The following is an 18,987-nucleotide window of genomic DNA, read 5'->3' as shown; positions in this document are numbered from 1 at the left end:
TTCCTTATATGTTTACCATTGAAAGTCTAGGGGCCTGTGAATAATGGACTTGAGCCATCAGTGCTAGGCCGTTGCAATTGCGTAGGGGGCCACTCATCTGAGCACTAGACTAATTCTTACTGTAGCAGCATCTCTTCACCCTATATCAGTGGCGTCGTGTGGCGCAACTGTAGAGCACGCGGCTGTCAAACAATGGGTCCCGGGATCTAATCCCAGGTGTGCCCAGAGACATGTCCGAACTTGCGCCCCGACGTTGTGCCCTTGGGAAAGGCACTTAACACGACTTTCCTCACTTCACTCAGGTGTAAATGAGTACCTAGCTCATCTAGGGTTAGGGACGTCCCTCGGATAGGACGTTAAATGGAGGTCCCGTGTTTGGGGAGAGCAACACCCCGCGCACGTTAAAGAACCCACCACACCTTTCGAAAAAGAGTAGGGGCATGCCCCGGTGTGCGATGGTCGAAATCTTACAGTCCGGTCTGGGATGACATCTTGAAAAGGTGATAGTTCACCTGTTATGTCAATCCTTCCACAAAATGTGGTAAATCAAAATAAATAAATAAATAAATCAGACTTGTCTGACGATACTCTGAAAAAAAAAACGATTGTGAGTTTTAAGGTACGCTATATCACACTAGCGCATGGGGAGCTGGATACTCTATATTCGGTCTGTGAAGCTTCAGGTATACCTCCTCCAAGTATCCTTGCCAGTCTTCCATCTGGACCGAAGGTGACTGTTGGACTGAACGTTACCATCACCATAACTTATGTTACTGCAGCAGATGCTGGCCAGTCCATCTGTATTGCGTCAAATCATATCGGCTTGGCGGCAGCCATATTGTTTATTGATGTACAAACCACCGCATTTCACTCTCTTTGAACGTTTCGCCTCTAGTGTCTACATCATCTCCGCTTAGCACTTCAGGAGACAATCCGTCAAATTTTTTCTGCCATTTACTATTGTTTTTGGCACATATTCAATATTGTCGATGAACGCAATATGCACATCAAATTTGGGAACACTGTTTACCGCGTTGAACCAGGATTGCGTCGTGTGGATGAGCGCTTAAACTGTTGACCGTCCCCGTCTAAACCCATGCTGGGAATCATGTTTAGGTTATTCGTGTCCTGTAGCTGGAGATCATGGAGAAACACTTCGAGCACCTTGCCCAGATTATTTATGGAAATGAAGACGAGAAATCTGAATGTAATGTATTTAGTCTATGTACAATATAAACAGTGATAGTGAGAAACCATAGCCTCCGGCATCTCAGCTTATTTATGTGGCAGGTGATGAGAAAAAAGCAGCTGCTGCTTCCCATTTGATGAAAAAAAAATGATGAAGGACAAAACTATCATTGGGACCCAATGTGTTTGCTTGGAACGTTGGGCGCGTTTGTTCGTGTGTGTGTGTTTGTGTTTGTGTGTGTGTGTGTGTGTATTAGGTGATCAATCAATGCTGATCAATTAATCATAGAAATTACACATGCATAAACCAACAACACGCCAACAACATGCCAAGGTTAAAATAATTTATTATTATTGCAGAACTTGTCCAAAACATTTCGGCAAGTTAAAGTTATATGACAAAGAAATCTGTGTTTACAGTTGGGATAGATTTGAAACTTTGCAACTTTATTGACAAGTTTTCACAGCGAATTCAATAACTAAGGAGTGAATCATTTACTGAATATATGGATAGTTTTACTATTATTAAGAAAATTTGTATGTAGAACTAAGGTTACCTTTTATTCGTTAAAAGTAAGGGAGGAAATAATGTCCGCACTAAACCTCTAATATAATATGCGACATTGCCATGTATAAATGCAAAGTAAGTAGTACTACATAACACTTAAAGTAATAGCTGGAGTAACCTTTTTCCTATCAAATGTTTTTATGCTTGAATCTTGTTATGACAAATTATACTAAAGATAGGCAATGGACTAGATATGTGAGGCTTTAAAGGGATATTTATGTAAATGGATTTAAGTGACCAAATCTAAATCTATGGCATTTAGCTTCGACTAGTTGAGAATTTACATTCAGGCATTAGTGTAATAATGGTTTATCTATAACTACTTTTTGATTTTACTACTTTGTCTAAGATTTATCCTAACAAAAAGGATTTTCTAGCATTTTCTGATCAATGTTCTAAAAAGTTTTTATGTAAATGTATTTAAGTGACCGTCTTAACATATTTCTATGGTATTTAGATTCGACTAGTTGAGCATTTAGATTAAAAAATGAGTGTAAGAAAGATTTTTTATTTATTTTACTACTTGATTTATCACTCGATACTTTTTTGCGACCAACAATCTACTAAGTTTAAGCTACGTTTTGAACACATCTATTCACTTTAATTAATATCTTCAAGTAACAAGAAATTGCGTCAGTAGAGCAATGATGTAAGGACGATTTATTGCTAAAGTTCCATGACCTCATACCTTCGCAAAATTGATGTAATATGAGTGTTCCTTATTAATCATGCAAATAAGGTCATGATTTGCTTGAATTAAACCGGTTCTTCTCCACCTAAAATTTATCTATAAGATTTATCCTTACAAAAGATGCTATTCTAGCATTTTCTGATCAACTATGCAAAACCAGACCCTCATTTGCATAATTGATATTTTGGTTTAATCGACCATAGGGGGATATTTTCCCCAGTGTCGCAACTAGCATAGGACGATGTGTAAGGTGTCACGACATGCATGAAACCAAATCACAGCATTTTATTCGTGTTCCTCTTTGCTGATGGTGCTGGGAGGTCTACACATAGGGAGTGAATTCAAACTTAGCTCCTGCTTCCCCAAGTTCTAGACTCGAACTGCAAATACCTTTGTGTTCTCGCCACTGTAGTCCAACTGGCTACAAGCCATGTATCAGCTGGTGGGTTTTAGGTGTGTTTTCACCACAACCAGTATTGGAAAACGCCATGCAACCATGGGAATACCTCTCCGACTACTGTAATTGCAGGAATGTTCGCTGTGGTTTTGTATTCGTGGTTTTCGCAGTGAACCCTTCATCGCGAAGTTGAAACCATCGTGAATGTTTTTGCCCACCAATGACTGTCGGGCTCATTTTGTTTCAAACGCGAACTTTAAACCACAGCGAACACCTCATTTTCTCCCTACCGCGAAATATAAACCACGCGAGCTTAAATGTATTTACAGTATACCAGATAACAGGTACCGCATGTTACAGAGACTGTCTATGCAATAGTACAGCTTTTAAAACTTTTCTCGTTAATTATGCAAATTAGTTTACCCAAAATCTAACCATATTTATATTTTATACCTACCGACATACCAAATATGAAGACAACCCACCAATACATTCTTGACTTGTCCTGTTCATTAACAGACACAAATTTATCATGCTCGGTAAAAGATAACCTTCTTGGAAAAGGTTACTAACGCGGAATCGCACAGAGCTGGAACGAATGCGGGGCCAATATTACTCCAAAGATACCGTCAGTGTTTGGAGGAGGAGCGCCCTCTGGCGTCTTGAAGGTGAAGGACTGCAGCAGGGTCGAGAAAAACAGGAAAAGTTCCATCCTGGCCAGCTGCTCACCAAGACACCCACGTCGGCCTGGAAATAAAGAATGAATAGTAGTAATAAAAAGAACAGACATAGAAAGAATGTAATTAGTACTGTGGTGAAATGTGTGCAATAGTAAAAAAAAAAAAAATCTGATTAGCTAACTTAAAGCCTGATAATTACCTCCTCCAAAAGGCAGGTAAGACTCAGGCTTGTTGATGACGTTCCCTTCCGCGTCCAGAAACCTTTCGGGGTCAAACCGTTCCGGATCAGGCCAGTAGGCGGGGTCCATGTGGATGGAGTACAGGTTCATAATCACCTGGGACAATGAAAGAGAAAATGAGGCCACAAAACACAATCGAAAAAAACCCTACTATTTATATGGATTAATTTCAAGCAAATCATCCCTTGGACTCGAGTAAAGTTCACTGGATCACCTAGTCAACACTCCTTCAAGCGGCAATCTGTAGCTAGATCGGCTATTTCTGCAACGGTGCAGGAAGGTTCTGAAATCTGATAACATGAAAATCATAATACCTGAGTTTCCTTTGGAATATCATATCCCTGCACGTTGACCTCTTGAGTGGTGGCGTGAAACAAAAAAGAAGTAAGAGTGCGGATCCTCATGACCTCCAGCAGGCAGGCATTCACGTAGGGCAGCTGGGAACGGTGGGACAGGGTGGGCAGACTCTTACCAACAACGGCTTCAAGCTCCTGCTGTGCCTGTGTATATGCAATTGCACCTTTATAACGCCTCAAGACAGCTTAAGGCTTCTAAAGAGCGCAAAATATATTGCGATCTTTGGCCAGCCCTCAGCGTTTGACAGAAGCAACACTGAAAGGTTTTGAAGAAGGCAAATTGCTGACAGATACCTTATTTTGTACGCCGGGGTTCAAAGTCATGTAGAGTAGACTCCACAGCAGGGTGTTGGTAGTTGTGTCCGTTCCGGCGAGGAAAAGATCCCCGGCCATGTACAGAACATTCTCCTCTGTCAGACCGTCCACCTTTCCCTGCTGTTCAAGCTCCAGCAGGCAGAAGTCGAGGAAGTCTCGCGGGTTCTCGCGATCCAGGTGTTCCCGATGGCGAGATATCTCCTCGCTTATCACATTGCGGACTTTGTAGTACGCGTCCAGTACATTTATGCCGGCTCTATTCACTAAGAAATATGCATGTAATGATTCGAAATAAATACAAAGTTTTTGCTTGTGATGAAATAGCCATAGAGCTTTGGGTAAGTCCTCAGCAACCTTCCCAATCGCCTGAATTTGCAATTTTTTTTTGCCGCATGGTGGCGTTGTGGCAATGATGCTGTCCCAAAACGTGACCCAGCTCAGTTTCCCATAGAAGCTAGCTGAGAAGTTATCGTAACGTCGGCCAGGTTAAGTCCAGCAAGGCTGTTTATTATAAACATAAACTAATATTCCTACCAATCTTTTCATGGAGCTGTAGAAAATGTTGTGCAAAGGGCAATTTGACCTACCGACAGGAACAAAACGTAGCAGTGGGAAAACGCTGATGATCTGCCCAGCTGTGATTTCAACTACAATTGTGGCAAACGCCTCCCTCAGCTCTCGGAACGTTTCATCCTCGTAGTCGTACCGCTTCCCGAGGGTCATGGAGCAGATGATGTTTGTTACTGTCACGGCGACGTCATCGGCGATGCTAAAGGGCTGTCCGTTGTTTTCTGCAACCTGTCAGTGAATAGTTTGTTTGTTTCGACAAAATCATATTTAGATGGAAATAGTTCAAAAAGGTGTTTGTCATATGTATCATAACCCTACATTTCGTAGACTGCATGTCATCGCCATTTTTGTTTCCATTTCAAAGGAATTATGAAAACAATATAGAACAAATATTATCACCAACTACTTCTTACAATGCATCAAGAAAAATCGGCCCGGAGGGAAAAAACATGGTATTGATCTAAAAACATATCAACATATTGATGATGAGTATTTTAATAAAACAATAAAGAAGAACAAATAATCCGACACAAATATTCGAGCTGGAAAACTCAGGATCTTACATAGTTCACCGTTAGTTTTATTGGTTTCATCTTACCCTGTTACGGAGACAATCCGCTTCCTCACGGATTTTCTCCTCAATGCTCCCACGTCCAACCTTCATGCCCAGGTTCCTCAGGACGGTGTTGGCAAACCTCTTTCTCTGTCTGAACTCGGTCCCCCAGGGTGCATGAAGAATTTCTGCGGGAACAAAGGGCATGTGTTAGAAATGCAATTTGATATCATACATACCTATTCAAGCATCTAATTAAGACATGCATGTTGCCGAGAAGACACCATGCGGACACCATTCAGTGAGACAGTATAGATCACACTGTAGTTACATACGACGTACGGTTTTCAGCGACGCTATAGTAGACTGGACTGACAGCAAGGCGTTTTCTGTCACAGGACAGCTGACAAATTGTCCTCGTCTTTTCATTTTTTGTTGCACACTTCTCTGTTGGGTTAAGGCAGCCCAGGCTCGAAAATTCGTGTTCGAGTTCGGCCGCGTGCCTGGCCAGCGGCGCGGCCGAACTCGAACACGGTTCGAAATGTTCCACTACGGAGCATTTCGGGGAGCGCAAGGTCTATTACACAACACAATCATATATATCATCTCAGGTGTACGTATAAGTACAAAATTGTTTTATAGGCCAGGATTCGGATTGTATTACATTCTAAATGTTTCAATCAAATGGTTTAGAAGTTGTCTCCTCCACAGATGTTGCATGAGCCGCGCCGAGTCCTACTAGCGCTGTTTTGACGGAGGTGTTTCAAATAGAACGGGAAGTTCTATATGTTCGATATGGTGTTCGAATGGAACGGCCGTTACGTCACAGGTGTTGGATTACGCAGGAGACAACGAGCTGCTTGTGTGGGATTTGGGTTATGACTTTTACACAATTACGCGCAGCTCAAAACAATAGAATTCAGCATTTGAGTAATCAAATGTAACTTATTATCGCTTTCTTATCAAAATTGTCCGAGGCTATTTTGCATAGATTTTATCTATTTTTAACTTGGGCGAATTTTCAATAAAAAATGACTCCAAAATAGCTGTTTCTGATGTTTCTGACCCAAAAAAACAATGTTATCGTCATTTTAAACAAAATAGCCTCGGACAAAAATAATTTGTATGGGGTTAGCTTTTTTCTTGCAAAATATTATGATGAAAGGTGGTGTTACCGCCTGCGCGCATAAATCCATAAAATACACGTTTTTTTTAACCAAAATGTGTATTTCTAACCCAAAATCCAGCAGTAGAAAAACTTAAGTCACCTTTATTCAATGTGTTTTAAGTAGTTCTAAAACTGTGTGAAGTTTCATCGTGGTGCGACAAGGCTATCGATAGTTACAGAGTATAATCATATATGTACAGAATAATACTTCCTGGGCCGCCTTAACCCAACTGAGTTGTCGTACGACATTTGCCAAGAAAACATATAGTGAATAGAAGTTTACCTTTTCCGGAACCAGTTGTCGCTTCATACAGGTAGCCTGGCGCCTTGGACGCGAACAGCTCGGACCTGTCCACGAGCGCGTCCTTGACGACAGTATAGCCGTTCAGAACCACCATATCTTCCATCCCCAGTCTGACGGTGAAGACGTCCCCGTACTGTCGCCTCCACGCCGTCAGCTTGAGGTGAGGCGCTCGGCCTAAGGCGAGGAGGTGCCCGAGGACAGGCACACGTCCTGCCGGGTAAGGAGGCAGGTTTCTGGGACGCTTGAAGACGACACTTGCCAGGAGGAAAGTTACACAGAACACAAGAAATGTCTGCAGAGTTAGCCCAGAGATCTGTAAAATCTCCTGGACGGTCTCAGCTACCCACTGAACAGTGCCGGCCATTTTCTCACGAATGAAGTGGGTGGCCCAGTTAGATTGGAATATGGTGACCTACGACCTTCATTGTTTATACTGTTCATCCACGGATCGATCAGGTGTATAGGAAGCCAATTGAGGCCTGACTTTTAGAAGAACAGATATTATCATTAGCCCTACCAAGGTTGAATGTGCTATCTGAAGAAACGCCATAAATGATGAAAACGCATTGAAAATGCCACTCTAGTTAATCAAGATGCGTTCGCTCGCATCTCTCGATTGTTTACAAGTAGCAGATTAACAACATGGACCACTTTGGACATCCCATTTTCTACTCAGGGGTGGACGTGCAAGCTATTTTTTACAGTCTGTTCCATTGAAAGTGTCCTTCAATTGTAGCCATTGTACCACTAGTACTATGAAATATAGCAGGTCATGAACAAATGTATTAAAGCTTTAACATTATGGAAGCATTAAGTTGCTGTGTGAAGTCACTACATTTCTCATGTATCTGTGTACCTGTAATCTGTGTACCTGTAATCTGAACCTTGCCGGGAGAATAATTCGGGGCCCACCGTGAGAATGTTTTTTAGTCCTCGTGAGAAGAGCCTGATCGAGGCTTGCCTGGTCCCAGTCTCTAGGGGTCGACTTAGAGGTGTTTTACCGGACCAAGTCTGCTTTATTGATTCGTTTCTGTCAGCCTGTCTACTTAGCTGCCGTATAGAATTTCGCAGCCTTTCTACTTTAGCTGCCATAGAGAGTTCCCCCCCCCCCCAACCCTAGAGGGCGAACTAATTTAATCCAAGGCCCTAAATACATCCCAAGCGGACTAAGTTGTCTTGGCGGGCGGGGATCACTCCCAGCGCCGTAGAGATATCGGGGAGCCCCCGATGGTATGCCGGTTTCCAGGCTAGGTCGAGGATGCCTGTTTCGAGCTCTTCCCGGCTACCATAGCTCCACAACAGGCCCTCAGCTACTGGTACTATACTGTACATGTGTTGTGTAGGTTTTGGACAGCAATCCAATCCAAAACTCACCGAAAATGCGAAAAATGCACCGTGCAGTTCAAAATCGTATATTTTATTTTGCTAGGCAGCAAAATCGTATATTTTGTTTTGCTAGGCAGGAGAAATGTTGCCTTAGACCTTAGTTCCTATCGCAACTTAAAGGCATAAGAAAATTCAACAACATACATTTCAAATAGTTAAATTTTGATGCTTCTAAATTTAACTTGACATAAGATAAGTCATAACGATGATGATAATAAGGATGGGCAATAATAACAAAGCTAATTTAAGATTGGACGTTACAAATTGAGCATATAGAAAACGGAAAAGTCTCTATAATTCAGGCTTCCTCTTTAATATGACTTCATTGTTCCTTAGCAAACAAATGGCTGAATACTGACTCATTAAGCGTTATCATTGTTACCGGTGATGGTTACTAATTTTTTTCTAAATAATCTAGTTAAGTTCTGAATGTATAAAGTCCAATCATTTTTGCTAACAAACTTGCTACATATGAGGGGCTGAGGTCTAACGAGGGAAGGATAAACGAACAAGAATGTAACACGCTGTGCTGTATTTACCCACGACGTAGTTAAAAACCACCAAACTTTCACATCCAGATTAATGTCACTGTTTTACATTTTAGATTTAGAACTAATACAAAGTACAAATCATTCAAGGCAAATATCCATGATAGATTGATGTGCAATTTGAATAACAAATGATAGAAATGACGGCAACAATACAGAACGGGCACACTCTGCTATACTTATTGACATGTGTATGACCACAGAATGGTTCCCTGATAACTTTGAAAATTACAGAATAATTTATTCAAAGTGATGTCATCGAGACTTATCGTTGTTGTCAGAGTGTTAGAAACGTAAAACAGAAACCTTTACCAAAAGGATAAAAATGAATAAACTCTGACATACTACAGCTTATACGTTATTTACACTCATATGGCAACGATGTAAGTATTGTCCACCTTGTTGGCTGGTTGAACATGGAAGATGAATTATAATTTGTTTCGTCACGTGATGATGTCAAACACATGCAAGTTCAAAGGTCAAACCCTCCTATGTTTAATCTAACAGCAGGCTGATGTGACGTCATGTTCAGACACACGACATGTTTAAAACTCATATGTCCAAAGATAATGCCTATTTTCACTCACAATTTAAATCATTATTAATATACATATGTACTTCACGAACTTATGTTCAAACTGTTATGTGTCCAATTATGACGCATATCGTCCAGTCAAACTTCAACCGTGGTTTAGGTTCTTGTTAAAAGTCCTTTTAGTAAGACCGTTTGAAGACCAAGAAAAGTTTAGAATTTGGTAAATGTTTCACCAAAAAGGTATATCATCTTCAACCTTATTACCTGTGCTGTCTTATGACCACTAAGTAAAAGACAATAAAGAAACCTTCTTGCACAAATCATATTACATTTCATTGCAGAAATAGTGATAACAATTGATATCACAATACTACAAAAGAAGGGAAAACTTCCGTTGGCATGACTGGTGTAAAAGTCTGGATACAGTGATGTAATTTCTTATGTATCAGTTAGTCAGTTGAAAGTTTCCCCATAACATTATACTCATGTCTTTTTACATCATTATATTTATATCACTTTCTGCATTTTTGATAAGAACTACGGCCAATAATCTGGCTTCACATTCATCTTTGAAAATCCATCAGTTATACATGAGAACGACTATTTCAAAATATTGCCGATTGCTAATTATATGTTAGATATTTTCTGCAGTACTGTGGTCTGCTACTAGATTTCTTAAACCTTACATTGTCAATACTTTTCACAGAATGACAAAGCATTTCCTACCTGTTCCGTGGTTTATGAATGATTATCAAGAAATATAAATACTGAGTGCAGATTGTTAAATGTTTAATCGTATATAGGGGTGCCAAAGAATTCATAGGAATTTTACGGCATTCATACGAGTTTTACGGAATACTTACGATCCATTACGAGAAACATACAAATTTTAAAGAATACATACGATCCATTACGCAGAAACATTCAAGTTTTTACGGAATACATACGATCCATTACGCGGAATACATACAATCCTTACTATTTGTTGGGTCAGGACATGACCGCCAAATTCAAGATGGCAGACTCGGGATAATCAGTTCTTCGCACAATATCTCGGCTTTTAAGAGCTTAATAATGGCGTATCCCATCCGGCTAAACCCTAAAAATCTCAAGTTGCACTAAATTAAGACCGATGTAGGCCTAGACTAACCAGGGGGACCAGAAAAAGCTTGATTCGGTGCTAGCGCGATGGCCAGCAAATTAGCAAGGATCATATGTATCCGCGTAATGGATCGTATGTATTCCGTAAAACTCGTATGAAGTCCGTAAAGCTCGTATGAATTCCGTAAAATTCGTATGAATTCTTTGGCACCCCTGTTCAAAAGTCATAAGAATCCTATATACTAAACCTGAAGTTATTTTATATATCCTGAACTAATTAAAAGCCTCAAAATAATTTTTGGGCAAATACGCTCACCAGAGTTGTAATTTGGCAAAAAATAAACTTATTCAGCTAAGTCTAAAAATTTTAAAGTGACTCAAAGGCATATTTCTGTGCCCTCCTAGCAATGCACAAATACAAGTTGAACTGAAATCTGCACAACGCACAACTACATACTTTCTTTTAGGCGCAATGTGTAAACATATTACTTTACTCATGTTACGCATTTCTTATGAGAGGTTTGACATTTCTTGAGCCTTTTTTGTACCTTTTTGCCTGCCGTCAATATTTCTTTTCTTCAAAATTTCCATGTTGCAGGTGGACATTTCAAACACTACATGTTTTTTGGGTGCTTTTTCAGAAGTTAGATTAAGTAGTCTTGGAGCAGTGAAGGTCACTATGGGCATCAGCCTTCGTTAATTTAGGCCGCAACAATCCAATTGGCAACAATTCAATTGCCCTAATATGTCACGCGCCCTAACATTTTTTACTAATCTTATTTTGCATAACCACGCTGTGTTTGTGACCACTGACTACATGATTGACTAAGAAATAACCCAACCTTAGTCTTATGTAAATCGGGGTACCGGGTGTTGATTGTCTGAAGCTGGCTATTCGAATATTAATATCAATATTATTTATTATTTTTGTTTAACATGTCTATGCGTGTGTTGATGTTTGTACGATTTAAACGAAAAAGTGCTATACCCTTGCTTGTTCTTGTGCTTATAGGCCATGTGCTGCAGTAGCTGCTCGTTTATAGTATGCAATAAACTATTTTTGATTTATGTGGCCTTAATGATATAATTATGTCTACGGTGATCGTCTGAAGTGGGCTGCTTGAATATAAATATAAGGTTGTTAGCTCTTTGATGTTTGTATTACTCTTTGTACGAGCACATGGTGAGGCAATCAGCATCAGGATAGAATTGAAATTGTACAACATTTGGATAATTCTGAATGTGCAGAATGTGATTTCCCTTATCATCTCCATGAAATTGGAGATATTGTTTTTGCCGTGTCTGTGTGTGTGTGTTTGTGTTTCCTTCTTTCTTTCCGGATGTTTGTAGTCATCATAAGTCAAGAACGTATGGATAGATTGTAATGATATTTGTCATGTGGGTTGGTGTTGGTATGACGAATGTCAGGGTCGATTTTCGGCACCCTGGTATATGACCTTGGTACTGCAGCACAACTATCATTTTTTGTACTGTATCTTTTGACCTGAACGTGCTGTGGTCTTTATTTTTTGGTGACATATAGCCTGTGATGCAAGGGAGATCTGGTGTAGGTTTGGCCCCCCTATCGGCGTGCTCTGGAACTGCAGGGGCGTTTTTATCATAATCTTCCAAGGAGAATAACTAAACAAAGGAACGACGGATTTCCATGATATTTAGTATGCAGGTAGCTAAAACAGAGATGTACATAGTGACGTGTAAATTATGCAAATTGGGACTTAATTTCCATAATTAACGAGAAAATCTATATTTGCAATGTTGTCCAGTATAGGACTCATGCATGTTGTGGCACACCTGTTAGTTGCGAAACTGGATCAAATATTCCGCAGGGACCCGACAGCTAGTGGTCAAACCACAAATGGCTATACAACCAAACCTGTATACTTGTTTTAATTATGTGGATAGCTTAAGTGTTACCTTATATAATGAAATGGTAATAATGCAAATCAGAATCTAATTTGCATAATTAATGGAAACGTTTTATAAACCCACTCCATTCAATGGTAAGACAGTTCAACAATGCAACATATGTAACTGAGAAATAAAGGGGCATTGATAGATAAAAGTTATGCAAATGAAGACCTGATTTGCATAATTAATGAGAAAATACTGTCATTCCATATAAGTACATATCTGGAATTTCTCACTTGTGGCATTTGGAAGTTATGTGATGGTGAACATGGTTGAATATGATTTTTTTAATGTATTTTTCACGTTGATATGAGGTCTCCAAACTCTTGTTGGACTTTGAATATGGGAGCCTGTCGGAAACTACATCGACAGAATATCATACTTGTGGCATTTGGAAGTTATGTGACGGTAAACATGGTTGAATATGAATTTTTAAAGTATATTTTTCATGTTGATATGAGGTCTCCGAACTCTTGTTGGGCTTTGAATATGGGAGCCTGTCGGAAACTACACAGGATATCTTCACTGTCGGTCCCGTGCTGTACGATGAATTTCTAAGACCCAGGAATTGCCTGAGACTGGCCCTGCCCTGGCTGGTCATGGCCAGCTGTGGTGTGTGTTGTATTACCTGATGGCCTGAGACTGACCATGCTCTGTCTGAATATGATCATGGTCACTGGTGATATTGTTCTTTATTTTGGGACCTTTGGTGGTGCTCCCTCATCTACATACTTATGACTTGGCTTTAATGCATTTAGCACATAGTTGTAGGTTATAGATTTGAAATTTCAGAGATTGAGTGTTAGCCTTATGATCGCCTAAGACTAGCCATGCCTTGTCTAATCTTGCTGGTTGTCTGTATCATCATACTGGTAATCATCACCACTGGTCACTACAGCAGCTGTGGTGTTTGTGTTGGATTTAGTGATGGCCTGATGAGACTGACCCTGTCCTGTCTGAATATATTTGTTCATATCTTCATACTGGTAATCATCACCACTGTTCACTACAGCAGCCGTGGTGTTTGTGTTGGATTTAGTGATGACCTGATGAGACTGACCCTGTTCTGAATATGTTTGTTCATATCTTCATACCGGTAATCATCACCACTGGTCACTACAGCAGCTGTGGTGTTTGTGTTGGATTTAGTGATGGCCTGATGAGACTGACCCTGTCCTGACTGAATATGTTTGTTCATATCATCATACTGGTAATCATCACCACTGGTCACTACAGGAGCTGTGGTGTTTGTGTTGGATTTAGTGATGGCCTGATGAGACTGGCCCTGCCCTGTCTGAATATGTTTGTTCATATCTTCATAATGGTAATCATCACCACTGGTCACTACAGCAGCTGCGGTGTTTGTGTTGGATTTAGTGATGGCCTGATGAGACTGACGCTGTCCTATCTGAATATGTTTGTTCATATCATCATACTGGTAATCATCACCACTAGTCACTACAGCATCTGTGGTGTTTGTGTTGGATTTAGTGATGACCTGATACTGACCCACAACTTTGTACAGAGAATTCAACTTGGACTTTAAAACGGTCTGATCTGTGTCTATACATGATGGGCTTTTAGTGTTCAAGAATTCAGTGATAAAGTCATACCCTGTCTGATCATGACCACTGACTGTTACGGCAGGTGTGGTGTTTGTGTTGGCTTCAGTGATAGCCTGAGACTTGCCCGGCCCTGACTGAGCATGTTGGTTGTCAATATCTTCATACTGGTGATGATGAACACTTGACATTACAGAAGCTGAGGCGTTGATAGCCTGAGACTGGCCCTGTCCTGTCTGACAATGACCACTGGTAGATGCTGGTTGTTTTAGTGGTGTTACCACACCTGCGTACATAGGATTCGGCATCAAAGCAGCTAGAACTTCGTGCTTTGGTAGAATTCCAACTTTCAGAAATTGAGTGCTAGCATGAGACTGGCTCTGCCCTGTATGGTCATGATAGTTGTCAATATCTTCATACTGGTGATTCTGACCACTGGTCATTACAGAAGCCGCTGTATTGATGGTGCTTCCAGTAACATTGAGCTTTAGTCCTAAAGGAGGGTCGCTGGTCTTACTCTTGTGCCAGATTGTGAAAATGAAGATACCAATCAGGATAATGCCAGATAATGAACCACTGATAGAGCCAATGAGAGTAGGTATGGGGAAACTGGGAGTAGATACATGGGAACTGCTGCTTTCTGGTTTGTCTGAAGTGTCTGCAAGGGGTGAAGTTGTTGTTATTCTTGTTTTGCCTGCTAGATGTGCTGCTGTGCCATCATTGCGTTTGAAGTACCAGGGGAAGCGAGAGGTGCCGGTCTCATTGTTGGAGGTTACTTTGGTATCAACAGACAGTGTTGGTATGATTGGCTCTTCACATATCATGTCTTCAGGATTGACATCTATAAGCTTCTGTCCCTTGAATTTGGCAGGTTGGGCACATGTTATCTGGTCTTTAAATGAAGGAAATTCAGTCGTATTCAGCCTGATAGGAACCATACTACAGTCGCACTGCCATGGGTTCATGTCAAGTTTTATGGATGGATTAGATGGCAACAAGCCAAAAGCTGAAGGGGAAATAACAGATAACTTATTTGACTGAAGGTCCAAGCATTGGAGTTGGGGAAGATTTGCGAATGCGCCAGACTGAATATTTGTTATCTGGTTGTTAGCCAGATACAACATTTCGAGATGGGATAGATTTGCGAATGCACCAGCGCCAACCATCATTATCTGGTTGAAGGATAGTTCCAAATATTCGATCCTGGTCAGATTTGCGAATGCACCAGACTGAATCTTTGTTATCTGGTTGTCGTTTAGTTGCAAACACTTGAGCTGGGGTAAATTTGCGAATGTACCTGACTGAACCATCGTTATCTTGTTGTACGACAGAACCAACTTTTGGAGCTTAGGTAAATTTGCGAATGTACCAGGCTGAATCATTGTTATCTGGTTGCGCATTAGAATCAGCTCCTGGAGTTTGGGTAGATTGGGAAAACAATCAACAAAGACAATACAATTTCTATCCAACGTCAACTTTAACAAATTCTTATACCTAAACAGCTCAGACTGATTCACGGCTGCAATAAAATTTTTCCCCAAACATAAGGTAGACAGGGATGTTGGCATGTTCTGGGGGATGCTTGTGAGGTCCCTTCCGTCACATTTGCAGTCTCTGGGCTGTCTACACCCACAGTCACCTTCTGACATGTTGAGTCCCTTCAGGATGATGAGAAGAGAAATCAGCATATGTCGCATCTTTATTGTCATGCTGGCCTGTCACCTAAGCAGAACAGAACATAAAACAACACTAACTTTATGTCTTGGATTGAATAGACATAAAGACAAGCATTATTATAGATGACAATGAAAGTCACATAATTTGCGGAAAATATGACTTGAAATGCTCACTTAAGCCCTAACCCATAACTTGTAACTTACAGCATGTTTATGTCACAAATGTGAAATCGTCATCATATATAATTGACGTATAGTGCAGCCTTTGCATATATGCAAAGAATATTCTTATCATCGTAATTTACATAGATAAATCATAACCTCTTCCCAAATTACAAATGCTGCAAATATCAAGATTCTATCCTTCAGGAAGCTGTTGTAGCTTTTCTTCATCAATCATGCTACTGATTTTCAAATTTACATAATTAGTGTCTGATGAAATTTATGTTTATATAGCCTGCATTATGATGTCCGAATTTGCATGATCTATATCTGATTATGTTCATCATAACTAGTATGAATATTGCACCATTTACCACTAACGAATGGTTCAGTCTTCTCATTAATCATGTGAATTGTTTTATGATTTACATTATTTGTAACGCATCGTTATCAGTTATCGTGCGCTACCAACTCTTGTCCACTTTGTGCCATGTCCCCATGTCGAGGTGTATTTTGTCAAAGCCATTTCTTATGAGCAATAAAGAACGGCAGAAGTGTAATCCTTAGTAATGACTCTTCTATATACAAAACAATGAAATAGATTTACTTGCAGCGACATAACAGAATAAACTCCTGAACCTGCCACAGCAAGTTACCTGGTAGCGTGTTGCATGACGTATTTCTTATGTAATTTGACACCGCGTACTTCATTATCAGCCACACGGTGATATATATCATTCACCCGGAAGGGAGACCTGGCGCATTCCCGTCTTGTATCAGCGAGCTATGTTTTTTAGAGCTGATTCTGGGCGTGTTCTCAATGATCTAGTCACTTATGTCACTAAAAAAAAAAAGGAGCAGAACATTTGAGGCTACAAATTACAAACATTCTTTTTTCTAAAAAAATATTTTTTTTACTGTAATTTTCAAAATTATATTATCTAAATCATAACAAAAATCGAAAATTGTCTAATCTTCAAATTAGAATTCTTGTACCGTGTAGTATGTATATTTTTCTACTTAAAAAACGTATTTGGTATAGTTTCATCATTTGGAACACCCCCAGACAACCCAATATAAAATTGGTAGATTCCAAGATGGCCGCCGCCATGGAGCACATGGCAACAGCATTTTCTCCAGACCAACTTCGGTTTCTTGTGGAGAAGGAAAAGATTCCCGGTAAGTTTCTGCAAGAGAACATTTATAACACCATCTTAAGAGTCTACAGAGAAATTATTGAATGATTTAGTTACAAATTTGTATTTATGAATTGTAAAAAATCTTGTTCGAAAAGACGGGTGGAGAGGGGTGTGTGTTTGTTATTTGTTTTCGGGTTATTACATGAAACTCAACTTTGTACGTTGAATTGATTTCGTGTTTCTTGGAACACTTGTTGTAGTAGGGCAATCATTCAAAAAACAAGCTACATGTTTCTGTAGAAAGTAGAAGGGACACTGTACTACTATAAACCAGAGGTTGGACAGTAATTTGACAGATATTTGTCTACATTTTATTTCAGATAACATGCATTCCTGCCATTTGATTGTCCGTGTTGTGTGAGACATTATCTTCTATATGGAATGCTGAGTTCCCGATGTCAGGAAAGTTGCCAGCAGTCTTAGCTTGTATTGAACCGAGATTTAAAAAAGACAACTACCAACTGACATGATTCTACCATGTCTTCAGATCAAGGACACAGAATATGTTGGAGATCGAGAGACGTGCAACAAACACGGCAACAACAGGAGTGTTTTAGACGGCCATGCCAGCCTTTCCATCATCTCTCTACTTACTAACAGGATTGTGCTAGAGCTGCGTGCTTTTAAGTTGTCAACAGGCAGCACATGGGAAACCTTTTCAAAATGGTTGCAAAACCCTGGAGAGCAAAAAGTGCACCCAGGATCAATCAGGTTGTCTGTGGAAGCCCTTCATCAGAGAAGGGCAGATCTAGGAAGGGGCAAGTATCTGATACTCCAAGGCAATGTGTACAGGGATGTTGAACATCTGCTGGAAGATAGGGAAATATCTGTCCACAGGAGAAGACATCATATATGCATGACGGTCAAGCTGCACAGAAGAGCCCTTCAAAGAAAGTTTTGAAGAAACTGTTGCGGAAAACACAAGCAGAGAAGAGGTTACTCAGAGCTGAAGTTGATGAAGAGAGAGAACTTTCAGCAACTGTGAAGGTAGCCCTACAGGACCACATTATCAAGCTCAGCGCAGAGTTATGCCAACTCTGTGCCAACCTACAAGAAGCAGTAGAAGACAGTTGCCAGCAAAATGAAGATGTGAGAGCTGAAGAAGAGAGACAGAATGATCATAAACAGCTGCTTGATCAGAACAAGCTGAAAAAAGCTTTTGATAGGGAAACTGCAATGAAGAAATCATTGAAGACAAACTTGAGTGAACTCTCCCAGAAACAAAGCGCTGTAGCAAAGGAAAGCAACAAGAGAGCAAGGGCAGAGAGTGAGAAGGATGCGGCATTGGCAGTGACAGCAAGAGAGAAAGAACTGAAAGTCAATGCTCAAAAGGCAAAGTCTTACTTCAAAAGCAGAGCTCAAGAAATGAGTGAGAAACTCCAAACAAGTTCAACCGAGCTGTAAGTGAAGTACAGAGATCAAGTCAAGGAACTTGAATCATCACGGGATCAGCTGAACGCAGCACTTGAAGAGATGAAGGAAGAGTTGTTTTCAGGAACCAATGATGACAGAGGACTCTATACAAACAGAGTCAGACTGGCATGCATGGCAGCGAGAGATGCAGGTGTAGCGAGAGCAAACTAAGGTAGCCACCCTCATTCGTCAAATTCTGAGCACCTTTGCTGACAAAGACATGTCAGAAATGAAACTACCACATCCATAATGTGTTGGAAACATAACTCAAGAATGCGGAGCCTTGGGAAAATTCCAGGTAGGAGAGGCGATGCTGGAATCAGATGGAAAAGAATGCCGCTAAGAACATGAAACATTACTTCGCTCATCGGGTATGCACAAGTCTCAGCAGGACTTGTAGAATCAGTTGATCAGACAGCAATTGTACAGCTGGAGTCCACCAAATTC

The 18,987-nt window shown here is 40.4% G+C and overlaps 1 protein-coding gene across 1 annotated transcript; it reads right to left on the bottom strand.

The window, feature by feature from the left end:
- Positions 1-3,412: 3,412 nt before the first annotated feature.
- Positions 3,413-7,393, bottom strand: LOC136438704 (cytochrome P450 2U1-like). Its single transcript, XM_066433617.1, has 7 exons — positions 7,009-7,393; positions 5,603-5,745; positions 5,022-5,232; positions 4,414-4,697; positions 4,078-4,263; positions 3,724-3,859; positions 3,413-3,591 (listed from the first exon to the last, which is right to left on the bottom strand). Exons 1-7 carry the CDS (start codon positions 7,391-7,393, stop codon positions 3,413-3,415), a joined length of 1,524 nt encoding a protein of 507 aa, XP_066289714.1.
- Between the last annotated feature and the right edge of the window lie 11,594 nt (positions 7,394-18,987).

The sequence above is a fragment of the Branchiostoma lanceolatum genome, chromosome 7, assembly GCF_035083965.1.
Source record: "Branchiostoma lanceolatum isolate klBraLanc5 chromosome 7, klBraLanc5.hap2, whole genome shotgun sequence".
In the NCBI taxonomy this organism is placed as follows: Eukaryota; Metazoa; Chordata; class Leptocardii; order Amphioxiformes; family Branchiostomatidae; genus Branchiostoma; species Branchiostoma lanceolatum.
This window is presented reverse-complemented; position numbering and strand designations above follow the sequence as displayed.

Coding starts and splice junctions, on each gene's coding strand:
- LOC136438704 (XM_066433617.1), bottom strand. CDS start 7,393: ATGGCCGGCACTGTTCAGTGGGTAGCTGAGACCGTCCAGGAGATTTTA. Junction 5,233..5,602: donor CGGATTGTCTCCGTAACAGG/GTAAGATGAAAC, acceptor ATTCACTGACAG/GTTGCAGAAAACAACGGACA. Junction 4,698..5,021: donor GCTACGTTTTGTTCCTGTCG/GTAGGTCAAATT, acceptor CATATTTCTTAG/TGAATAGAGCCGGCATAAAT.